Source organism: Trichosurus vulpecula, chromosome 4 (genome assembly GCF_011100635.1).
Source record: "Trichosurus vulpecula isolate mTriVul1 chromosome 4, mTriVul1.pri, whole genome shotgun sequence".
In the NCBI taxonomy this organism is placed as follows: domain Eukaryota; kingdom Metazoa; phylum Chordata; class Mammalia; order Diprotodontia; family Phalangeridae; genus Trichosurus; species Trichosurus vulpecula.
This window is the reverse complement of record NC_050576.1, coordinates 27,836,124-27,861,375: the sequence shown is the minus strand read 5'-3', so window position 1 is coordinate 27,861,375 and position 25,252 is coordinate 27,836,124. Positions and strand designations below refer to the sequence as shown.

The 25,252-nt window shown below is 48.4% G+C and overlaps 1 protein-coding gene across 6 annotated transcripts in view; it reads right to left on the bottom strand.

Annotated features, from left to right (window-relative positions):
- Positions 1 to 1,813: 1,813 nt before the first annotated feature.
- Positions 1,814 to 25,252, bottom strand: part of TUT4 (terminal uridylyl transferase 4) — a 67,135-nt gene continuing 43,696 nt past the window's right edge. For 2 of the 6 annotated variants that reach the window (XM_036754572.1, XM_036754575.1), the window contains 17 exons: positions 22,945 to 23,095; positions 22,065 to 22,151; positions 20,199 to 20,302; positions 16,339 to 16,396; positions 16,148 to 16,251; positions 14,448 to 14,537; positions 13,310 to 13,423; positions 10,584 to 10,661; positions 10,312 to 10,489; positions 8,438 to 8,485; positions 8,270 to 8,352; positions 8,019 to 8,134; positions 7,192 to 7,367; positions 5,780 to 5,880; positions 4,981 to 5,503; positions 3,353 to 3,526; positions 1,814 to 2,307 (listed from right to left, as the gene is read on the bottom strand). In XM_036754572.1, the coding sequence (XP_036610467.1) occupies positions 2,216 to 2,307; positions 3,353 to 3,526; positions 4,981 to 5,503; positions 5,780 to 5,880; positions 7,192 to 7,367; positions 8,019 to 8,134; positions 8,270 to 8,352; positions 8,438 to 8,485; positions 10,312 to 10,489; positions 10,584 to 10,661; positions 13,310 to 13,423; positions 14,448 to 14,537; positions 16,148 to 16,251; positions 16,339 to 16,396; positions 20,199 to 20,302; positions 22,065 to 22,151; positions 22,945 to 23,095 (2,277 nt within the window). In that variant the 3' untranslated portion in view covers positions 1,814 to 2,215. Of the gene's footprint in view, positions 2,308 to 2,963; positions 3,096 to 3,352; positions 3,527 to 4,980; positions 5,504 to 5,779; positions 5,881 to 7,191; positions 7,368 to 8,018; positions 8,135 to 8,269; positions 8,353 to 8,437; positions 8,486 to 10,311; positions 10,490 to 10,583; positions 10,662 to 13,309; positions 13,424 to 14,447; positions 14,538 to 16,147; positions 16,252 to 16,338; positions 16,397 to 20,198; positions 20,303 to 22,064; positions 22,152 to 22,944; positions 23,096 to 25,252 lie in introns of all 6 variants that reach the window. The other 4 variants (XM_036754573.1, XM_036754576.1, XR_005010176.1 and 1 more) reach the window with 3 other exon arrangements.

The following is a 25,252-nucleotide window of genomic DNA, read 5'->3' as shown; positions in this document are numbered from 1 at the left end:
AGCTATAACAACGCCAAAGACTGGTGGGACGCTCTCAGTATCCACCAATTACTCCAATGGGTCTCCATTGGGGGAATTTTCCTCATGCTCGCCTTTCTCTTCTGTTTGTGCCTGCCCTGCCTGACTTCTTGTATGTTTGGGGTATTGCGCCGCTCCTTAGAGGCTGTAAAAGCCGATGTCATAAAACAAAAAGGGGGAGTTGTTAGGGGCGCTCTGGACCTAGGCTCCCCGACAGGGTAGTGAGACGCCAGGGAGTCTGGACCTGCTGACGTGGCAATGCCTGTGTGGCTTCCGCCACCTCAGCACCGGGGCAGCTCTTACTGGAGGAGCTCCACCCTCGGGGAGGAACTGGGGAGGAGCCAACCCGGAACACCCCGATAGGTTATATAAGGCGCGCCCCAGAGAGGGTCGGTGGGACTTCTGGTACGCCATGCAATAAAGCTGCTTGTCCATTCCGGTGTTCTGCCTGGTGATTCTCCTCTCGCGTCCCCCGAGAGGAGCCGGAGACGTCCGAAGACCCGAGGGCAGGGTAAGTGGAAGGCGGTGGTCGGGGTGGAGCCCCCGACAAGCACTATATTCTGGTCTGAGACAATTTAAAGGCAGGGCGCATAGTGGATGACGGTATTAGATTTGGACTCGGGAAGTTCTGAACTCAAATCCTGCCTCAGATGCTAGCTGCAAGTCATTTGACCTGATTCCACCTCAGAACAATGCTATCGACCTTCCACGGTTGTTGTGAAAACCAAATGAGCCGACACACGCAAACTTCCAGAGTGCAGTACAGCTGCTATCACTGCTGTTCTATGCATATATATCTATCTCAGTTATTTGGGGACAACAGTGGCGGTCATCTCCCTCCCTGCGCCGCCCCCAGGGACACCATCAGGTTCTTTGCACCCCAATCTCTGAGTTACTTAGGGTGTCATGGTTGATATTCCAGGTGCCAAGGACAGAGGAGAAGGCCTGAGAGGCATTGTGGTGCATTGGGAAGAAGGCTGGATTTGGTGTCCAAGGCCCTGGGTTCAAATCTCAGGTGAGCCGTTTTTCATGTTTTGTAAAAAGAAGGGGTTGGACTCGCAGTCTCTAAGGCCCTTCCAACTCTAGGTCTGCAACCCTATGATTATGAGAGGGAAAATACTGACCCAGCACTCCAAGGTTTACCAGCCGCTTGCCTCATGCCCCTCGAGCGCCTCACATCACCTATCATAGGAGACACGGCACGGCCTGGTGGTGGCCTCAGGGCTCCGGTCCTGCCCCTGACACGTCCTGGCTTGTGGGGGTCCTGGGTGAGCTGTGCATCACCCCCAGGGCCCCAGGCAGCTCTAACCACATCAAAATCACCAATGTAACTGGTGTTGGCTGAGGGGTGCCAGGGCATGCCTCCTGCCAATACTGAAGGAGGGGACTGGAGGAAGACATGGCTCCTCGGAGGTGGTGTAATGACGGAGTGAGACTGAACCCAGGCCCTCCAACTCCAAACCCACCGTTTGCCCACAGGCTCTCCAGAATTTCTACTGTCCCACAAAGCTAAGGTCAAAGCTCAGCCCGTCGTTTTTAGGCTCGGTCTTTCTCCCTTCAGAGATCTTGCCAGTGACCTCACTGTGGCTTATGAATGAAATTTGTCAACTGCCCCTTCCATTATCTCAGCGGTGAGACTAGGCGAGCCTGTGTGGCTCGAGAAGGAAGCTACCAAACAGGAAGAAGGAGCAATTCCACGGCTTTCCCTGTGAAGGTGCAATAAGCAGCTATGGAGAAGAAAAAAGCCTGGACTCCCGTTGTTGCAATTTTGTTTTATTTTTTTTCCTTTTAAAAAGTTTTTGGCACTACATAGTTCTGTAAAGAATAGAAGTGACAAATTTTAAAACACATGAAACCCCTTCCTAATTCTTATTTTTAAGAACAATATATATAAAGTCTGAAGCAACCAAAGTATGAATACAGCTAATAGAAAATAAAGAACTTAATTTTTTTTTAAATTCTCTCTTTTTACAGTTCATCAAGGTAAAACAAAACACAAAAGTCCCTTAAAAATAGGGTAATAAAATAGATGAAATTTGTATCACTCATTTTGGTGATACTAGTAAAAACTATAGCTTGTATCTATATACAAATGATACACTTTAAAAACAGTCTTAAATTTAAATAATCTGTATCTAAACAAGTTGTGTTAAAATGTTAAATCCAGGACCTGATTTGCTTTGATTTCCGTGAAGTGTCATTTCTTCTGCTGGATGTAGTTCAAGCTGAGGGACGGGTGCCCTTGAGACAGCAGAGGGAATCTTGGGTTGCTTGGCATCAGTGGGCCAGCTGCAAATGAACCAAAAGAAAGGGCATTTATTTACGTTACAATGCATTTCCTTCCGGTCGGTGTCTGGGGATATGGCCACATCTGTGAGGACTAAGGGTCTACATGTGGGTCTACTGGAGGAGTCAGAGGCTAACCAGGACCCTCAAGTGACTTGGGCCTATTTCTTTGCTCCCTGAAGACCCAATAAATGACCTTTATCTGGTGTCATACTTTTTTCTGATGTTATAAGAACAGGGGAAGAGAAAATGCATCATGTTAACCTTCATTTCAATTACACAAGGAGGGGGCGTGGAGGATGGGGAGAGGAGGCTGACAGGACATGCTTCCGATGTCCCCCCCAGAGCCTATGTGACGGAAGTTTCTCCCAACCTCGGTGAAAAACCCTTGTCCCATGAGAGACTGAAGGGAAGGGTCAGGTTTCCCTCATCCCCAAGCTCAGTGCCCCCCTGAGGTCCAGGGCCACCACGTGAAGAAACATGGTCTCTAGCTTCCTGCAGAGAAGAGGACTTTGGGCTCTCTCTTTCAGAAGACTCCCCCCCGTGTGGGCAGAGACCTCTCACTTGAGAGCGCGCTGGGCAGTGAGGAAGGCTCTGGTGACGTGAACGATAGGACTTAAGTGTACCAAATATTGAGTGAGACTTATGAATTGTCAAACCTGAAGCTCACAGCAGGGGCATGCAGGGCACTATCCTTCTGACTGCCATAGTGAGGGTAGGAAATAGTTTCTCTGTTTCTCTAGAAAAGCCCCAGACCAACTGAGGAATAAAGCCCAGAGCTCATATGTTGCCTGTAAGAACCAAGATGACTTTTAGGGCAAACAATAAAACTGTGACTCTGAATTCCTCTTAGCGGTGAGGCTCACCACCCAAGGCAAACCCTTCCTGGGCCACCGGCCTGCCCACTGCCCTCTGGGCCCAGCGCTCCCAGCTTTGTTCCCTGGAGGAATGGGCTCGAGGGCCATTCACAGGTTCCTAACTAAGACCCTGGCCTGCCCTACACAGAAGCTGCAGCCCTGCCCAGCGAGCGGTGTGTGAGAAGCAGTACCTGTAGGGTAGAAAGCTTTGTTCGGCTGAAAGCTGGCGTTCCCCTGCTGGAGGAAGTTCTGAGGCACGCCGCCGTAAGGCCACGACGCTTGGAGGATAGGGAAATGGGCGGGGGCCCCGTGATCCCAAGGAATCGGAGGGGTCAGTTTTGCAAATTGTCCTTGAAAGCCCTGATCTGCTTTCCAAAGGGAAGGAAAACATAGATTATGTGTCAGAATTCGGGGTCCAGCATCTTGGCAGCCCTGAAGCCACTTCTCTTTCTCAGACCTACAGAGAACATGGAACCCATCTACAGGCCCTAAAACCCTAGACTACAATGCCCCTAACATGGGTTGTCCAGCATGCCTCCAGAGACGATGGCGAGCCAATCTCCCGGGACAGCCCAGTCAGCTATGAGCTATTCCTCACAGTCAGCAATGTTCTCTTCACTCTGAGCACAATCTGTCTCTCTGGGGTCCTGAGATGGTCCTAAGTGAAGTGGTGGCAAAAGCCCCGCGTTCCAGCCCCAGCTCAAGGTAAGTGACTCCCTCTCTCTAGCTCACAATTTTCTTCTTCTGTTACATGGGGGTGGGGGGCAGTTTCAAAGATGCGGCTTTAGACTTGGGGCAAAAAAAAAAATCTCTGAACAATTAGAGAGCCCCACAATAGGATTCATTCACCCTTTCCTCACAATGATTCTGTGATGCAGCTCATCCAAGACTGGTCGCCCCTATTGTATAGATGAAGAAACCGAGACTTCCAGGAAGATGTAGGGGGCTTCCCGTGGTCACTTGATGAGATGAAAGGAGGCACTCACCAGGAAGGGCCTTCCCTCACGAGGTTTAAGTGGGACGACCCCTGGGGCTGAGGAGGAGGGGACTCTCCCTTGAGGCCAAGCTCGGTGGGCTAGTGCTGAAAGCACACCGAGGCCATGCCAAGCGGCCCTGCGTTCCCAACTCCCAGCATTCTGTGACTTCATGAATCATACCCAATCGCCAGGCTCAGCGAGTGCAGGAGTCAGGCAGCACTCAAGCACTGGGATCCCCAATTTTGGGGGCCTGTCCTGGGATTTATCCATGAAGAGAGTCTGCATGGGGAACTCTCTCCACAGTGCACATCTGCCATCCATGGGCAATTCCCACCCTTAGAGAGTGGCCTGGAGGACCAAGGGACTCAGTGACCTGTGGTCCCTGTCAGGACGAGGATTGGAACTCAGGATTCCTGAATTCAATTCCTGCACTTTCCCCACAACTTCAGGCTGCTCTCAAATCCCTCTTAACAATATTTCGAGGGATTTGTCCATAGCAGCATTCCTAAACGCAGGACAGTTTTCTGTTGAAAACTACACCTAAATCGAGGACTTTATTCTACAAATGTCTCACAGAATCGAAGCAGGTCAGAGCTGAAAGAGGGCATCAAGACCACCCAAACCCAATCCCCTCATTTTTCATATGAGGAGACGGAGGCTGCAAGGGAAGGAGTGACTTGTACCCGGCCACGCAACCAGTGAGGGTAGTGGCCGTGACTCTAGGATCCAGAGCCCCTGACACCATGCCACCAGACCGGCTCCTCTGACTGTGGGCCCGTAACCTTGACCAACTGAGCCATGGACACAAGACCAAATGGAGGGAGGGAGGGAGGAAGGGTTACCTGAGTTCCCCACTGCACCGTTGTTCACCAGTGAGTTTGGAGCCACAGGGCTGTGCCAGTGTCCCTCGTGAGAAGTGGGAATGCCCAGGGGGGGCCTGGCAGCAGGCTGTGCAAAGATGATGCTGGGGTCGTTCAGGCTCACAGTGCTCTGGTTGTTGGTGGTCCCGCTGCCACCGGACTGCATGGGAAAGGGGACGCCGGCAGGGTGGGTAGGGTTCCCTGGTGCCGAGTGGATCACGGGGCCATGGATCGGCCAGGTGGCGCCTGGGAGAGGGATGGGGTGGGGGTGGGGGTGCACCTGCAGCAGTCCCAGGTTGTGCAGGGCAGAATACTGACCTGGGGGTGACTGGGGAAAGTTAAACAAAGGCAGTTGGACCTGATGGGGCGGCTGGGCCGCCTGTGGTGGGCCATGCTTGGGCTGGGCTATGGGCTGTGGTGTGGGCTGGGCAAGAGGAGCTGGCTGAGAAGAGTTCTGGGGGAATGGCGGGGGCTGTGGAGAGTAAGATGGCGGCTGTGAATCAGACTGCAGAGAAGAGAGAGAGTGCCCAGTTAAGTCACGAACACCGTCCCATCCTAGATGTTTGTTATGAACACCCCCACACAGCACAGACCGCGGGCTGACCGCAGACACTGACAGCTCTGGCCCTTCTCCCACCACAGCCAATAACTGGACACAAGGGGACACGGAGGCTTAGAGAAGTCGCCCTGAGCCGGGGCTCCCGGGAGGGGACCATGGCAGCCCGCCACCAACCACAGGCAGGCGCCCCGGGCCTCCGGCTCTCAAGGAGCTCACACTTACACATTCAGAGGATTGCCTGGTCCGCAAGGGTCGGTCGACTTGTTGCTGGACCGAGCCAGCCACTGCCGGGGCACTGACAAGACTGCGTACCAGCTGGGCACCTAAATAAGAAACAGTACAGAGGCTTGAGCCAGTGGATGACCAGCCGGATGCTTGACACTTCTTAATCGACATGCAGTGCCATGGTGGAATGTACACTAGTCCCAGAAGAGCTGGGTTTGAATCCTGGCTCTGACATGGAACAGCTGAGGGACCTTTGACAAATCCTTCCCCATGTCAAAGGGTCCTGGCCTGTGGATTGCACTCTTGCTCTCTAGTGTCGGGTGCACTAGAGCATTATTGGTGGAGTTGAGCCACGGATGAACACAATTCTGGAGAGCAATTTGGAATTACCCAAATAAAGCCACTAAAATGTCTGTGCCCTTGGACCCAGAGAGTCCACTCCTAAGCACATGACAAAAGCACAATGACAAAAAAGGTTCTACAAACACCAAAATGTTTATGGCAGCCTTTTTGTGGGGAAAAGCTACATAAACTGTGGTTAGAGAAGGTGCTGAGATTCGACTGTGCTGTCAGAAATGACAAATGTGAATGAGAAGAAAGCAAAGAAGCAGAGAAGACGGACACACGGACTGCAGTGCTGGAGATGGGAAAGACGATCGCTACAAAACAGTCTCTATGTTGTGTTCATTCCGAGAATAGCCAAGAATAAGCTTGGCCCCAAAGAAGGACTATGGAAAGACCCTTCCACCCAGCACAGATGTGGGGGAGGAGGGGCCCCTTTGGGGAACACTGCATATGCTCTCAGATTTTTCAATGTATTGGTTGGTTTTGCTGAATTTTTTCTTCTTTTTTTAAAAAAAATTCTTTGTTATGGTTTTCCGAGAAAGTAAAAGACACAGGGGATATATAAGTGAAGACAAAAGATAGCAATAAAACACTTTTTTATATAAAAAAGGAATACATCCTACTCTAGGAAGTTGGAAGTGTAGACAGAACAACAGAGGCTCTCATGACCTGCCTTCCTGGCCCCTGGCACCCCCAAGATGGACGACTGCACCCCAAACACTCCTGCCTTTGCTCAGGCGTCGCACCCAACACAAAGAGCTCTGGAGACTGAGCTGTCCTTTTGCCCAAACTAGAAATCTAATCTCTAAGTAAAGCACTTAGCGCAGAGATCGCACATAGTAGGTTCCTTGTCAATCCCTGATCTCTTTCTCCTCTGGAGAGTTGTCTCTCTCCCATCACACTTTGAGACAGGGTCTCCTCTCTCTGCCTTTAGTCCCGTTAGTGTGGCGCACAGGTACAGAGCACATGGCAAGCAGAGCTGGAGCCCTGACCAACATGCTGCCCTCTGGGTCAGCAGCTGGGGGGACGGCCAGACTGCAGCCTGCCTGGGCACGGAGCTTTACCTGCCAGCCCATTGTTCCTCTGCCGAGCTTGTTTGTATTCTGGGCATTCTCTTCTGACGTGTCCCACGTCTCCGCAGATAAAACATCTTTTCTCCCGAAGTTCTCTGTCTTCGTCTTTGATTTCTTTCTCATCTTCTTTCTCATTCTCTTTCTTTTTCAGCCTAAACAGTAAAGCGCTGATGCCAACAACATTGTATGGATAGGTATTTCTAAGGAGCCTTGGCCAATGGAAAACTAAGCCCACGTCCGCGATCCCCTATCATCTGAGCTGCGTCCCTAGCTTATGGTAAACTTCCCCTAACCCTGGATGCAACGTAGAAGGAAACCTTCTGGTTCACTGAGTATATACACATAAGCAATCCAATAAAGATTCAGTGGTTAATCTAGTTAGCTACTAGTTTTTCCCCGCAACTCCTTGGCAAGTGTCTTGTACCCCTGGGCTGGCAACCCTGGCTCTAAGGAATCAAAATCTCTGATATTTCGTGCAACAGACACAACGATTTTGGGGCTGAGGTCAGAGTGTGTGTGACGTGTGTGTGTGTGTGTGTGTGTGACGTGTGTGTGACATGTGTGACGTGTGTGTGAGATGTGTGTGTGTGTGTGAGACGTGTGTGACGTGTGTGTGTGTCTGAGAGAGAGACATACTTTTGGCAAAGGGTTATTCAGAATTGCCACATTTTCCCTGCTAAAAAATACTTCTTCCCCGGCCACCCCAACCCCTTCAACAACCACCTGCCCTCACTCCCCCACCCCCTCCCCCGCCCCAGTCTTTCTTTTAAATCTTGTTTCTGGCAGCTCAAGTTTCTGCCAAGTGTTTGTTTGCCCACCTCCTCCTTTTAGGACAATCTTTCATGTAGTGCCCAATTTTCCCGCACACACGGCAGCACCGGTCATTGGGAGCCAACTCTCCGTCCGTCAATACTTTAGAATCAAAGAAGTACTCCTATAAAGAAAACCACTTACTGCTGAAGTCTGCCTTCAGAGCTGGGGTGAACGCCGAGCATAGGCCCCTTTACGTAAAGCCAATACGCACGAGACATGCATGAAAGGATCCATGGAGCTGAGCACAACAACTTACCGCTTCTCTCCCGACGAGAGGATAAAAAGGAGTGCCAAAAAGTTTCCTGCCGTTGATAAATGCCTTCATGATGAAATTAGTCACTGCGGAGAAAAGAAGGCAGATGAGACACAAACACTGACGTTTCCCTGCTCTAAAACCATAGTAGTGTTGGCATTTAGAACTTACTTTTTCTAGAGACTCCAGCACCAAGGTTATGATTCAAGTCAAAAGGATCTGAAAAAAGAAGGATTTCCTTTCTTAAGCACTTTGGACAGAAATCACAATTTTTAGAAGCAACTAACCAAGACAGACATTCCTTAAAATTTACCACCTGTCAGAAACCAGGGGAGGTAACAGGGATCCAGACAGCTCCAAATCCTCCAGTGAAGGAGGGCTCAGCTCAGGCCTGGACTCATTCCTCACCTGACTTCTCCAGAATGCTCCCCTCCCCCTCCAGCTCATGTTCAGCCATGCGTGCATGTGTGTGTGTGCATGTGTATCCAGCTCATGTTCAGCCATGTGTGCGCGTGCCTCCATTAGAATGGAAGCTCCTGGAGGGCAGGGACTGTCTCCCCACCCCCACATCCACACATTTGTATCCCCAGCTTTGGCACAGTGCCTGGCACATAGTGCTCAGTGCTTACTGACTATTTCTTGATCATTAATTAAATACAAGGCACTGTCTCCCTGTTCCCATTTCCTGGCCCTCTCCTCCAGAGCTGCCTTTCTCGCTATCACTCTCCCAACACTGGGACAATGGATTTCCTTCTGCCGAAGGATACTGTGCCCAGCCCATCGTCCCTAACCTCCTCTCTACGGCCTCTCCCTCTGGGCACAGTGGAATTCCTGCTCCCCAAGTGACAAACTTGCCTTCATTCAGACTCTTTTACCTTCTGGCGCTCAGAACTTTCCCACCCCACATCTCTTAGGTATATATGGTCCCTTCTCCCTCCTTAGCAAGCCTCTCACTCCAGCACAGGCCCTCCTAACCTGTAATGGCTTCCTCAGGGGTCTAACCTGCCTCAGGGCCCTCTCCCTCCAGACACCAAAATGATTTTCCTAAATTGCAGGTCTGACCATGTCACCCCCTATTTCACAAACTCCAGTGGCTGCCGATCATCTTGAGGACCAAATATAAAATCCTGACAGGCTTTTAAAGCCTTCTGCACCCTGGATCAATAAACGCACCACGGATTAATTTTTAAGGGGGTAGTACTAGCAGCTTTGGTGGGGCTGGGAGCGTATCAACAATTGTTAGATTAAGGGTTTATCACATCTAAAATGTACAAAAAAAGAATAAGATTCCTGTCCTCAAGGAGTTTATACCTGACAGGGAGAATGCACATGTACACAGACAAGGCAACAGAGGATGATCTGGGGGTCATGGAAGGCCTCTTAGTAGGGACAGCACCTGAGCTGAACCTTGAAGGTACCTGAGAATTCTAGAAGATGGAGGGGAGGAGGGAGAGTGTGCCAGGCATGTGTGGCAGCCCATGCCAAAGCATGAGGAAATACAACAGGGATTCCATGGAATAAGCACTAATCAAATCCATAGCGGGTAAAGTTATCTCAACTTTATTACATTCTCAGTGGTCAGAGAAGAGACAAGCAGGATAGCTGAGTGTGTTAAAACTAGCTAAAGCTTTTGCATGACGACAACTTTACCATGGAAAAGGGAAACTGAGAGAGTTTGCTATGGATGGCTTAGATCTCATTTGTGAACTAAGAGGCTGGGATGCCTTCAGTGAGTGTGAGGATCAGAGGTGTGGTCTAGGCCCTGGAAAGCTTTGGAAGAATCCCTGTGGGAAATAAGTGAAGGGCTTCCTACTTCGAGGACCAACTTATTACTGGAAATAAATGTATTCATTTGTTTTAGAAGGGAAGGGGGGGAAGGCCGTAGTGACACTGCAATGCCTAGGAGGGCTTAAAAACCTCACTTCAGTTGCACACACTGACCACTCGAAGTCCTGTAGGCCCAGGACGATGGCGGAGGCCACACTGGCCTCCCCTGGGGAATGCTCCTCTACAGACCCCTGGGGCTGAGGCCACCCAGTGATTACCTTCAATCGCAATGCATTTGGATGTCCACTGTTTCTCAAAAGTTGTCAGCAGCTTTTTCTGCCGGATGCTGATGACGTATTCCTTGAAATCAAATTCTTCGGTGTAAAAGCGCAGCAGCCCCAGCCAGAGCTCCCCCAGGGTCTCTGTGTTTTGGCCCAGGGAAGGCAAACGCTTTTTCTGGAGGGAGAGAGAAGCTATTAGGACTGGGCAGAAAGGGGGCAGCAGATCTAAGTCACGTCCCCCCCACAAATAAGAGGACTGTCAGAGTTACCAGTTCCTCCATGTCATCAAAGAAAAAGGCATTCCATCCATCTACCATTCGCTGGGGAATTTGTTTTCCATCAAATATCTGTAGGAAACAAACCAATTATTTGGTTATTTCATGGCAGCTTTTTAGTAGGGACATCGCTAAGGTCACCCTTTTAGCTACTTTAAAGTTATTTCCAAATACTAATAATAGTAGTAGTGATACCTCCTCTAATAAATACGGGACAGGAGAGTACCAAAATGTCAATGGATAATACATACTTGAAGGCATGTTCCTGACTGGCAAAGGACATTTTAATAGGATGAGATGGTCCAAATAATACATTAATACTTCCTATCTAGCCTGAACCTGGCCTATCAACAACCCCGTGAGATCAGAAGCCAAAGTGGTGTGCCCATCTTACTAAGGAAGAAACAAACAGAGGGAAAAGTGACTGGCACAAAGTCAGCAGATTTCCTGACATTTCTATTCTTGCAAGTATGTGACAAAGCCAGAATTTGGGCCCAGATGTCCCAAATCCAAGTTTAGGCCTCTTAAAAACATTTATATATATATATATATATATATATGTGTGTGTGTGTGTGTGTGTGTGTGTGTGTATGTGTGTGTGTGTGTGCGCGTGCGTGTGTGCATATGTGTGACATGTCACATATGTATATGTATATATGAAATTAACAAAAATCTATTTTCTATTTCTCCTACTTCAAATGAAAAAGGATATAAAATCTTTATAGCAGATATGGATTATTGAACGAAACAAATTCCCACACAGGCTGTGTCTAAAAAATACACAAGTCACTCTGTACCAAATCCATCAATTCTCTGTCAGGAGGTGGGCAACAGGGATCCTCCTCGATCCTCTACAAGTCATGGCTGGTCCTTAAGTCTTTCAGAGCTGGCTGCTCACTACGATGTTGTTATGGCATAAACTGCTCGGTTTCTGCTCACTTTATCAGAGCATTTTTTTTATGAGAGAAGAAACCTTAGCCCAGGTCTTTCTGAACCACATTCCTCCCTTCCCCCAGCCTGACAGTTTTCCACTACATTCAAAGACTGTAACTTGTCTGATCCCCTCCCAGCTGATGGGGCACCCCCTGGTTTCCAGACCAGCACACAAAAGTTGCCTAAATAGTTCTGTACCTGGGGTCCTTTCCCTCTTTTTGTGATCCCTTTAGGGCTTTAGGGGAAGAGTAGTGGTATTGCTAAGTCAAAGGAGATACAGGTGGGACTGACAGGTTTCTCTTTCCATACTAGGCTGCCCTTCTGAACAAGACTATAGAAAATTATTCGATGAAAGCAAAGTTTCAAGTGAGAAGCACAGGACTGGGACGTAGATCACAAGGCAGTACTTAGTCTGTAGTAGTCATCTAAGGCCTCTCGTAGCTCCAACTGTCTAGGAATCAAGGACTCTAAACAGAGCCTGCCATTCTTTAGGAACAACCTAGCACCCCCTGAATTTTCCATATGAATCTGGCAGTTCTTGGGTTTGGCAGCAACCCTCGCTGGCCCCCAAACACAAAGCATTCCGAGGAAAAGATCCTGTCAAATGGGGCTCTTCATCTTGCTTTTAATCTTGAAGAAGGGGAAGAGGAGAAGTGCAGGGAGAAGAGCCCCCAGAAGCTGCAACTAACTGGTGCCCATGGAAATCCTTTGTATTTCTAGCCCGGCACAGACACCCACCAGATGCTTTACCAGTTGGTGATTTCCTACTAAATTAGGATCTGTAATTTCCCCAAATAACTCTATTCTTTACTTCCCACATCCAAGTAAACGTCCCTCTCTGAAACTAGAATTGGCCACTAAGGACTGACTGCAGAGAAGGTGGAGACGAGCGATGAAGAAAAGATTGTTCCTGTATCGCGATAAAATGGGACTCTTCACTGATTCACCATCTGTGAGGGAACGTGAGTGAAGACAAGCTACTGTTTTGTCACAGGCAGCCGTGTGCTGGTCACAGCAAACATGGGAAGACACGGATCTGGGACAAAAGGTCCCTAGAAGGCTCAGTGGCCCCAGACGTCAAGGGATATGATAAGTACTGACTGACTCAAGCGGACTGAGGTATGTACGAGATCTTGCAGACTCTGGTGCCCTTGCACTGCTACTTCTCTGAGGGTCTATCAGACTGAAACAGGCTGCTGCCCAAAAGCTTTCGCCAGTAACAGGTGGGCCACCAGATATCTTGATATCAAAAGAAAGATCCAAGGAAGATACAGAAAAAGTTGGGATGGCTAAAATCCCAGCATATGCATACATTTTTGTTTCTTAATTTAACATCCTGTCCTTAGTAGATATTCTCTGGTTTGTTCTGTCGTAATAATGACGATGATGATGATAGCATTGGCAGGACACTTTACGGGTTGCTAAGCGCTTTACAAATATCATCTTATTTGGTCCTCACAACCTTGGCGGTGAGGGGGCGCGGGGTGGGGTGGGGAGGTGTTATTTTCCATTTTGCAGCTGAAGAAGCTGAGGCAGACAGAGGTCAAGGGACTTGGCCATGGTCACACAGCTATGAGTGTCTGAGGCTGGCCATTTAGCTGCCTCACATGCTACTTTGGAAAACTCCCCAAGAAGTTTCAGTGCACCTGCTATCAATGTCCCAGACTAAAGAAAATGAGAATGTCCCTGCCGGCAAATCCAGCAAGGCCCCTCCAGTCTAAGAAGGGCCTCGTTCTCTTGGTCAGGCCCAAACCCCTGTACCGGTGAGCTCCTTCACAAACACCCACCTCCTGCAGCACAGGGATCACTGGGGGGTCTCTTTGTTGTAGGAAGTACAGCACCATAAGGATATAAGCGTATGAAGACAAACTTCCTCTGGATGCATCGCCAATGTCACAGCGCTGAAAAAGCATGAACCACAAGTTAGGTGTGAGAGCAGACAACGCCATGGCCACCACAAAGCCCGTCAGCAGCCACCTCGCTCAATTCTCTCCCACCTGCTGGCAGGCAGCATTACCACATCAGAGATGAAGACGCAGCAGGCCCAGCACGGCTAAGTGAACGTCACACAAAGTCAATGACAGTCAGGATCTGAACCCTGAGCTTCTGACAAAGTTCAGTGTTCCTCCCACTGAATCATACTTCCTCTTTAATCTTAGTCTGTGGAACATTTTCAGGGAAAATGACCCTCCAAGCTCCAAACCTGGAAGTGAATTTTTAGATTTTCCCAAAATGCTTTTAACTACCATGGTCACATCTGCAGGTGGTCCACAAGGCAGATGGTGGGTATAAGCAGGCTGGCAATTTGCAGAAAAGAGGTGGGGTCTGAGCTGAATTTTGGAGAGAGGTATTATCTACAAGAGGCTCAGACAGGACTAGACCTATTCGTGGAACCCTCCGTGAGCTGTTGTGGACTAGGGAGTGAGGGGCGGGGGGAGGGGGGAAGGCTTTCCACAGCTGAGCAACTAGAGCTCTAAAGGCAGGAGGGGGGCCTGCCAAGGGCATCAAATGCCAGGCACAAGGGTCTCATTCAGACTTTATCCTGTGGGCAGTGGAGGGAGAGCCAAGGAGGGTCAGGACCATGGTACATGTGTACAACAGATTGGCCAAAGCAGGCTGATCTTCTCTGCTCTTCCCCGTACCCTACAGAGGGGGACTGGGGCACATGCCCTCCAAGCCATCATGATAAACAGGACACTTGTGGCTCAGCGTGGCTAAACCTGAACCCTTCTTCTGAGAAGAGCTCATGAAGGCACTATGTCCCTGTCGGGCAGTGAGGGCCCTCTCAGGTATCCCCCCCAGGGTTCCATCACAGTCCCAGAAAGGGTCCGTGCAGTCCGAACAGCCTCAACACTGAACAGTTGCTCTTGGCATGGAGCACAATGCCCCCTGGGAAGAACTGCTGTCGTGGCCCTGGCTGCCTACCTTGGCGAACACTTTCATGGTATATCCCAAGTACTGCACCCGAGGATCAATAGCTGCATATGTAGCCAGCATTCTTGTATTATGCTGAGCCTGAAAAAAAGGTTTGTGTTTGAAAACATTCAAGTCCAAGACAATAGTTCCGAACTACGAAGCAAACCAAGCTGTGAGAATGGCAAGTCTGTTTTCTCAAGTCACAGAGGCGGTGCAGACCTCGTAAGCTCTTCTTCGTCAGACTGGGGGAAAGCTGGGCCCAGATAAACACCAGCCTATCCAGAGACAGGCAGTGAGGATGATGAAGGCACGTGCAGGTAAGCTCTATGAGAGCAGTTCAAAGAGGTAGCAAGGTTGGGCCTAAGGAAGCCCAGACCACAGTGGGGTGCAGGGCAGGGAGTGGGGGAATGAAAGGTACCGTTACAGGGGTATGTGAGTGAAGTATCAGTCTTGCTCATAGGCAGTGTGGTGGACCAGTGGATGTCAGGGAGAACTGAGTTCAAATACTGCCTCAGATATTTGCTGGCTATGCAAACCTGGGCAAGTCACTTAACTCCTCCAGCCTCAGTTTCTTTGCCTCAGAAGAGCACCCACCTCCCAGGGTTGTGGAGAAGATCAATGGAGTTTGAGGCATCTGGGGGAATGTGGTTTGACACGACCGCTTTATCTTTCCACCCCTGCTGATCTTGACCCAGGTGCTCTTTGCCATTCCCCTTGGCCACCCCCGCCCCCCCCGTCCCCCCACCGCTGACCACCCTGCTTCGGCTCAGAGCCAAATCCATCCAGAAGTGCTTCTCATCAATCCTCAGAGATATATATAACTCTTACATCAAATTTGTCTCCTTGTCCTAACATCTAGAGTTCATTTATGTAGTTTTATTAACTTTTTTTTAAAGGGAAAGGTAGTATATAGAGGGTGCTTATTGGAAAATAATTTTTATTTTGTTTTATTCAAAACAAAATATATTTTTTTAAAAAATAGATCCTGTAGCAGCTTCTCCAGCAGCACGATGCTGAGGTCCTTCCCCCTCCTGGCTACTCTCCCCAGGAAGGTCTCCTGCTTCTCAATTTTCTTCCTAAAACTCAGTGCCCAAATTGAATACCATGTTCTTTCTACAGTCTCTGCCGGTCTGAGGCCTCCCTAGTCCTGGGCAGTCTGACCCTCTGAATTGTGCTTAAGGTCCCATCAGCTTTGTCAGGGCCTCATGCTGCCCTACGGATCCAAATGAAGCTTGCAATCTGCTAAAATCCGCAGGACTTTTCCGCACAAACTGCTGTCTGCCCCATTCCACCTAGCTGGTCCTAGCAAAGTCAGTTTTGTTCAATGCAGTATAAGCCTTTCCATGGATGCTCACACTACTTTCCATCTCATTTTATTTATCCTAGCATGCCCACCTGTGCAGATCCAAGTGATGAGCTGGCTATTCTCCCCTCCAACTGTGTCTTTATCTAAGTCACTGATAAAAAACAGGAACCGCTTCTGGGCCAGGGACAACCCCATGGCCTTTTGTCTAGGGGGAAGCCATTGCTCTGTTAGGACTTAAGAACCAGCTGCTAGATGACCAGGCCTCTCTCCCAGCTCCTATCTCGGCCTTCAAGTCAACACCAATCACTTTTGGGCCCCCTCTCCTACTAAGTCCTAAGAGGGAGAAGTGGACAGGGGGACAGTGGCGGCTTGAGGCCTGAGGCTCAGACAGAGAGAAACTCACCAAGGTATTGTATAAGCTGATGTCCCCTTCTAGGCCACTCCGCCTGTGTTCAAACTTGACAATAGGCACTTTGGCAGTAGTTATAGGCAAGATGTTTTTTAAACCTAATAAATAAACCAGGACTTCAGTGTGTGAGGTCATTTTCATCATGCAAGCAATACACACACAGAGCCAACACTTAAAACACATACCTGGATGTCGCTTAAGAATTTTTGCCAAACCTTCAATTATTTCCTTACAATTCAATTTCTAAAAAAACAAAAAATGATAATTAATGTTTAACATGGGGGTTTTGTCCATCCAAACCACCCCAATGGACTGACTTAGTGTGGACAGTACTGAGCTCCAATGCCTAACTCTGATGCCACACACTATGGACAAAAGCCCACCGAGCTAGGGAGCAAACTATATTTCCGTTCTACCCCTCAGTTTTGAGAAAGTGAGAGGCAGCACGGTGTGGCAGAAAGATCACTGAACCAGCAGGGAGGAAAACTGGCTGCAATACTTCCTAGCTGTTCAATGACAGCAACTGACAACATGTGACCACAGGTACCTAGGATGACTTCTCTGAGCCTCAGTCTGTAGGTTTCTCATCTGCAAAATGGAGACAGCACTGCCTGTCCAAGAAGGGCAGCTGGGCGGGAACCAGGAGGCCGGGCTCACCAGGTGCCAGTGCTGTCTCAGAGAACAGTCAGGGGGCCATGAACAGGTCCCAGGCTACTTACTCTCTTGGCGTTTCCAGGCAGCCCACACAAATAGAATCATGCCCCAAATCTCTCATGCTTAGAACCCTCTGCCTCCCACCTCCCTGGCTTTCCTTGACTCAGCTCAGAGCCCACCTGCTGCCAGCCACCATGCAGTATCCCCCTGCTAGCACCTGCCCAAGAAGTGGAAATATCTCCTGTGTTCATGGTCATTGGCATGCTGAGTTCACTGTCAAGGGGCAGGGACTATGCTTTTGCCTTTCTCTGCCCCTCTAGAGGCAGAGAGTAAGTGTTTACTAAATGCTTGCTGACAAGCACACATCCATTCACACACACACACACACACACACACACACACACACACACACACACACACACACACACACGGCAGCCCCAGGACCTGTGACTTCATTGGCATAGGGAGCTCCTGGATGAGTCCCACGGATCAGCACCTTCTCCATAGTGCTGCCTTGGAGAGGGGCCGGAGAACTAACAGGTTAAGGGACTTCCCGAAGGTCACACAGCCAGGGGGTGGCAGAACCCAGGTCTCCTCGCTCCAAGGTCAGGCTGGCTTCCAGCTGCCGGCATACTCTGTGTGCATATGGTCATTTATGCTCTGACACATCCCAGCACATAATGAGCCCAACAACCTCCAGGCTTAAAAGGAACACTGCAGAGATCACCTGCTCCAACCTGTACCCACTCACTGAGGCCCTACTACGTGCAGGAGTGGCACAGCTGGCCTCTGCCTCGACCTTCAGAGAACTAACTACTGACCAAGGCACATGTCCTACTTCTGGCCAGCTCAGTCACAAGACAGCCTGCATTCCAGGATCCTTCAGAGCACGCAAGACACTTGATGTTAGAAAAAGCTCTTGGAATCCACCAATCCTCAAAGTCGCTGCCAGGCATGGTAAAACCCCTTGTGTTATGAACAGGCTAACTGTCCTTCCATGCCACAAGCTGCTGAGCTGGGTAATGGGCCCCCCAGAGGTTCTGGTGCCCTAGAGCCACAGAGCAAGAGCTCACCTGCAGTACCATGAATTTCTACAGGCAGTCTGTTTCAAAACGAGCCAGTTTTCTCTTTTCTTATTCAAAAGATCATGGGACCATCCCCAGGTCCCTCACCCTCACCAGTAATTCAGGATTCACCAGACGTGGAAGCAGCACCCAGGCCAATGAGACCACGGATCTTAGGATGCAGCCACAAACCTGATGCCCCAGCTGCACTCTCCTCCGTAATGAATTCACTCATTTCTCCGGCATAACTCTGTACAATTTTCCCTTTCCCTTAGCTTTGCTTTAGAAAGCAAACACAGAAATAGTGACTAAAAATAAATTACATTTTCAGTTAAACAAAAATAGCTAAGATTACAATCTTTTCTGGGATAAAAAAAAACCCAATCCAAGGTCCCCTCTACTGACTCCTTCCATTTCATGATGTGCATGGGAAGAAGACAGCCCAGAAGTGGGCGTATGTGGCATCCACTGCAACCCTGAAGCTTCTCCACAAAATGGGGAGCAGCTCCTTGGGACCGATGAAAGAAGGTGGTAGTGACCACCATCTTTAGAGCACCCTCAAAGAAGAGGGACCTTTGGAAGAGCCAGGTCTGACCCCGATGGCCCCATCTCCTCAGGAGTGGCCCTCCTGGAGGGGCAGGATCAACAGGTGCCAACAGAAGTAGTAGTTTTCTTTATGGATAAAAGGCCGGTCTGCCTAGGGACCCACTGGAGCACTTCAGCCTCTGGACATGCCTTTGGCCCCCCTTCCACACTTGAAGCTGTTGGGTTTCTTCCCCAGAGCCATGGCAGCCCCCACTCCAACTGCTGGGGCCCCATCAAACAATCCTGTAGTCCTGGTGGCCTCAGGCAGGTGAGGAACATGGCTTCACATAAGAACTTTTACAGACCGTAACTCGATTCCCACTCACAGTTACGTGGCCAGCGTCAGAGGGGGGATCAAGAACTGCCAGGACGGACTGACTTAACTTACGTCTCTGAGACGGCTGCTACACTGGGGGATCAAGTCTATGCTTTAGCAATAATCTGCCTGGATTTTTAGCAAACAAAGTTTCAGCAAAACTGGCTGTCCTGTAGCAGCCTTAGCTGGCCTCTCTCTCCTCACAAGCCCTCCCATCCCCATTGCCATCGTCCGGGGCGCCATCATCCTTCACACCCTCAATTCCTGCTGTTGCGACAGGTCCCGTCACCCTGTTAGCAAACCTCGCTGCTGATGCCGCCACCACCACCCTTCACACTTTCTGTATGCTCACAGTCACCACCTGGGATTCAGGTCTCATCCTTCTTTGACTGGGCACCCCATCAGTAAAAACAGGGGTCAGGTCCCCGAAATTCACGCATACACAATGGGCACCACTATACTAATGATTATTATGTACACCGTAAAATTTACACCAACACAGGCATTTAAAAAGGACAATAAGAAGAGCTAGCCTGTGAGGAAGGTGCTAGAGGGATGGAACAGTATTTGATTCTGAAGATAATGAGTTGCTACTGAAGTTTACTAAGGAGGGGCGGGACGTGATCAGATCCGTGCTTCAGGAAAATTGTTGTGGCAGTGGAGAGGGGAGAGATGTGAGGCAGAGAAACTAACAAAGAGGTAGGTAGTGGTGGGGGCTTGTGTGCGTCAGAAGTCGGTCGGTCAGCAAGCATTTTATTAAGCACTTACTACGTCCCAGACACCATTCGAAGGGCTGGGGATACAAAGAAAGGCAAAAAATGGTTCCCACACTCCAGCAGCACACATTGTAACAGAGGAGTCAATACAGAGTACATGGAGGTAAACTATCCTACTCAATAAACTTCTATGGTTCCCTAGCACCTTTAGGACAAAATGGAACAATCCTGATTAGCTTTTAGAGCTCGTCATGCCCTAGAGCTCCTTATCTTTCCGCTCACTATGCTCTATGATCCAGCCAAAGCAGCCTTTTTTCGGGTCATGTGGAGTCTCTAGCTCTCCCCAGACATGCGATGTGCCCCACTTCTGAGCTCTGTCTTTCCTTCGAGACATAGTAACATAGTACTACTTTGTACCGGAAGCCTTTCCTGGTCCCCCAGGGAAGGACTCCCCTCCTAACTACCCTGGATTCCTTCTTTCTGAGCCTATTTCCCTATGTACTTGACTCTCCTAAATGTGAATACTGGTGTCTTTCTCCTGTTAGATAACAAGCTTCCTGAGAAACAGGCCTGTAGTGTTATGGTATTTATGCAGCCTCTGTGAATCACACACTATGGGAGTTTAACAAATGCTTCCTGAACTCTCTTGAACTGATGGATACAAAAGCTTCTTACAGCAACACCAACTGCCCTACGATACTCCGCATTACCTCGGCATTTTCATGGCCATCAAGCGTCATGCAGATATCGAGATCGCTGTCGCGGAATCCAAATCCATTTTTCGAAGAACCGAATAAGCAAAGTCTAGCCTTTTCTAATCAAAAGAAGAAACCAAAATGTGTAAGAAACCAAAATGTACCCAGTTTCTAGTTGCTCAAAAAAGTGAGATTAATGGGGAGAACTGCATGAAATTCTTGTCTAACAGAGGACAGCAGAAATTGGAGAGATGCTGTCAGGCTTGAGATGGAAACGGAGTGAGAAATCACGAAGCTACGCATACGCCATGTACAAAGAGGGTTTTAAGTGCATAGACCTCTCTTTAGCCGGACAGATCAGAAAGGGGTAACAAAGGCCAGCTGTGAAGACCGAGTTTGCTTCGAGGCCTCCTGTTCCTCAGTGGGACGGGGGAGGGGAGAGAGCTATCTTCTGCAGCCTACACCAGAGGGCAGGGAGTACCAGGCTCCACAGAGCAGCATTAATTGATAATTTATCTGAGATGGTTACCAACCAGCTCATGTGCACCTTGGGGAATTGGCTAAAAGGGAGGGCTGATGGACATTCTAGGGTGGGCTGCTTGGCACTACTTCGTTTGGGTTCCTTGAGTTACAAAAGATTCCCACAAGGGCTCTTGTGCCCTCTACAAGGCAGGGTGGCAGAGCAGGGAGGACATATGCTGGACCTGAATCACTGTGTAGGGGGAAGCCTCCTCAGATGCTCCAGCTAGAAGATGACCTTCCCTACTTCAGCAATACCTCTCCCAGCCATTCAGCTGCTTTTTAACTTGTAGTTAAGTATCTGTATACATCTCTCCTCCCAATTAGCTCCTGGGGTGCACGGACTGTCTTCTGTCATTTCTGCAACCTGAATGTCTAGCACATGGCTGGGCAGGGAGTAAGGACTTTTGGCAATGGATTTTTGAAACATGCCATCATACCTACTCTACTGTCTTAAAAAAATTCTACCAAAGAAAACCAAAGATTTAAGTTGAAGTTGTTTTGGATGACAAATTGCATTCTTTTGATAGATTAATATCTTTCTTTGAAAATAATCATCACAAACTTGTTCCTACTAGCAACTCAACTACTTTTGTAGAATTGAGGGCTCACCTTTGAGAGGTTAATCCATTTCTGCTGAAGCTTGGAAGTCACTGGTTTACTAAATATCACCTCGGTAAACCAAGGATGAATTTTTCCCTAAAGTAAGCAATTTATTTCACAGAAACTGTTTATCAGCTGGGTACGGGTCCTTGCTCAGGTTTGCCTCCATTCCATCAAAGAATGAGAGCCGGAAGGGCCCTTAGAGACACTAGTTCAACAGACCCAGAGGCCATCGGACTGTTGGCCAAGGATGTAGCTCATAAAAGCAGTCAGAATTTGAACCCAAGGTTTTCAGGCCACAACCAAGCGCTCTTTCAAATATCACCAGGCTGTCTTAATGACCTTCATTTTCCCAAATACTTGCACAAGAATTCAGATGACCTTGTTGAAATCTCAGAGAACACAGAGGCTTGCAAGGGACCCATGAGAGCTTCTACCTCTAAAGTTGGGGCAGTCCTTGTGGCCGGGTGGTTACATTCTTTGTACCTGAATCCCCAGCCAGGGCCCGCACACAGGGCTGATTAGTAAGTGAAAGGGAACTTGGGAGCCAGGATCCACCAACACCTCCCACATGAACACACCTCAGGGCATGGAATATAAACTAAGCTAAGAGCTTAGAGCTCATCACCAGTACAAATTCATGTTTACCCCAATGGACAATTATTCTTCTCTCTCCAAACGTGACAATGTGCCCTATGTATTAAAAGACCAGCTCACTGGAAAAATGAAAACCGTGCATGGCACATCTACACAACATACCATTATATTCTTTTTGAATAAACCTTTCCAAACTTGCTAAAATTTGCTCCCTGCTTTGTTGTTCAGAAAATGGAGGTGATAGTTCATCTACGGGGGAAAGAAGAGAAGTTAGAAACAATGAAATATGGTAATGCATTTGATTTTTTAGCCCAAACCTTTTCTCCTCTACTTCTTCTTTATTGCTATGAACGTTTAAGAGAAGGGGCAGCAGAAAAGCATCTTACAGACTCTCCTCTATTTCTTCTCCTGCCAGCTATCTACACTGTCCTCACATGATGCCCCACTGAGCTCCCACCATTCTCAGCATGGGCCCTCCTCTCTGCAGCCAGGCCTGATACTTCCCCATCCCCCAACTAGAGTGGGATAGAGTGGTTCCTGCTTACTGCTCAAGCCATTGCAAGGACAATGCCTTCCCCCTTTTCCTTGGAGGGTAAGGGTCAAAATTTACTCTTCCCTGAAGTCTTCCTTGCTCAACCCTCAAACCCTCAATGGCCTCCCTCTTTCCTGAATTCCTAACAGTATTCTTGAGTGGATCCCACAATTTAACTAGACTTTGTCATTGGTATTATTCTCAGGCTAGATAGGAGATGCTTTCAAAAGGAGAAACTTTTTCCTTTCTTTCTTGGATAGCACATACGTCTCTTAAATATCTGTTGACTACATGATGAATGCATACTGAGCTTTGCTAATCTCTGGCAGTTCCCTGTCAGTGTGTGATTGCCAAGCTAGATGACCAGGCATCTCTCAAGCCCGCAAACAACTACTTACACTCATCACCAAACTTTTCACAAGCTGCTATTGAAACAAACGGGAGGGAGGGACAAAGTCAGGTTCTAGGCACAATTTCAGTTCTAGCTATTTCTTGTAAAGATGTACTCACCAAAGCATTTTTTACACACTAGATCAAGTATGTCCCGAAATCGGTATGTCATTGGTGGTAGCGGTTTGAGATCAATTTTCTTGAAATCATCTGGACAGTCATTTTTGGAATGTCCATCTCGCTTGCAGATGCTGCATACTATAGTTGGAGGCTGAAGAGAAAACACACACACACACACACACAGAGGAAGAAAAGCTACTAAGCCTTTGGAACATCATTTCCCAGCCACTGGAATTCCTTGTAGATGGGTCCAAAGTATGTACACTTCAGCTCTGATTAACTGTGCTAAACAGCTGAGGAAAACATATATGATTAAGAACCAGAATGAAGAAACAAAAATCTCCCTTGGGCCAACAGCTTCCATCTCTCTTTCTCTCTTTTTTTTTTTCCCCAAAGCTGCTGATAGATATTGAGTAACCAAATGACCAAAAAAACAGGTCCAGAAAATAGTATTTTTAAAAAATCAGAGGGCATGGATAATTCAAATGTCTTTATTTACCCCAAATAAACACTAATCAAACAACCAACTGAAGTAAAAAGCCACTGTCTATAATATTCTAGTAACTAATGAAATGGATTGATTTTAAGTAATGGGCTTCTCATGATATCATCCTTGGTAGCGAAAGGTCTAGGAAAGAGGGCCAGGCCACGTAGTACCCAACTGCCTCCTTCTCTGAGACTCAGACAATGGGCTGGTGAATAAAAGCGCAGAAAAATAAATAAATAAATCCCAGCAACGATGATGATGATGATGATGATGATGGCAGCTAACAGACACCGCTCACCACATGCTTGGCTCTGCACTAAGCATTTATGTTTCCTGATCCACACTGTCCTCCTTCCTCAGGCAATGCAGCCCTTGTGATTGCACTCCACGGGGTGCTTACGGATGAAGGCAGAAAAGCTGAATCTTTGCCCCTAGACAATCAATGATGCCCCTTTGTTTTCCTTAATAATCGATTTAGTTTACATGATGTTCATTTTATCATATCAACTGTATTTTAGTTCCATATACAGCATTTGGAGTACTCTGACCTGATAAGAATGCTATGCACCTTTACTCTTAATTTGTCACTTAAGAGTTTAAAAAATGTAAGGCAAATTAATAAAATCAGAGGGAAAATAAACTACAGAAGCCCCAGCGGCCCAATGAGAACAGTTTCCCATAGCAATATATGACAACGGTGCTGTGAATATAGCGTAAAGTCATCGCTCCACCCACGTACCAGGCTGCTTCTGCCCCAGGTGTTTCTGCACCTTCCAGGAAAATTACACTCAGAGAAATACATTTTCCACTGCATGGCAAACTCTCTTTGGCCAACAGATCCGAGGATCATTTTAACGAGGCTCAATTTCAAATTTTTTAAAATTTAAATTTCATTGCAAAAAAGAGTCCAACTTCTAATTTTGTAAATAAAGAAAGACGAATCTATCGGTTTTTCTCCTTTCCTTACCTACCTTTTATCTTACATACCCTTACATAACCCTACCCTTCCTATGTACTGTGACCTCACAATCCCTTGACCCCTCAGCTCTCCCAGGCAATCTCCCCTGCACTAGCCATTCTCTTTTCTCCCCATCCTGACCTCTTGGTCACTGTGCTCTTGAGTCCCCAGCCCCCTTGTGCCCTTCTGTGCCTCTGCTTTGGGTCACTCCCACCATTTGTCACCTTCATTCCTATACACATGGTGCTGAACGAAGATGAAGAAAATCACACACCTGTATGTGGGTTCTCTACATATCTGTGTTACACAACCCAACTGGGCCCTCCCTGGTGCTTGGCAATCCTACTCCTCCTCCCTTGTCACCTCGCTCTCCCACTTCCCCCGGCTCTTCCAAACCTTCTCATGGCTCCTCCAATCTCCCATGGCTTCCTCCCCTAACTCTCTCAGTAGAGAACCTTGCCTTAGATTTTCAAGAAAGAGCTGGGGCCATTGGTGGTGAGCTCCCTCTTCTCCCATCACCAGGTGCCTCCTCCTTCACCCCACTCTCAGACAACAAGTGACCCCATTCCAACAGATCACCCCCTCTAAGCACCCCTAGCTCCTCACTTCCCCCCAGTGTCTCCCCCAGTAACTGTCAGTCCTGTATCTTCCCTGCCTTTCATAGCTTGAACTCCTGGAAAAGGGCCGTTTACAACTGGGGCCTCAGCTTTCTCCTCTCACTCTCTTCTTATCCGGCTTCTAACCACACCATTCCACCAAAACTGCTCTGTCTAAAGTTAAGAATGATCTCTGACCAAATCCAAAGGCCTTTTCTCTGTCCTCACTTTCCCCGATCTCTCTGCAGCCTCTGACACTGTTGATCA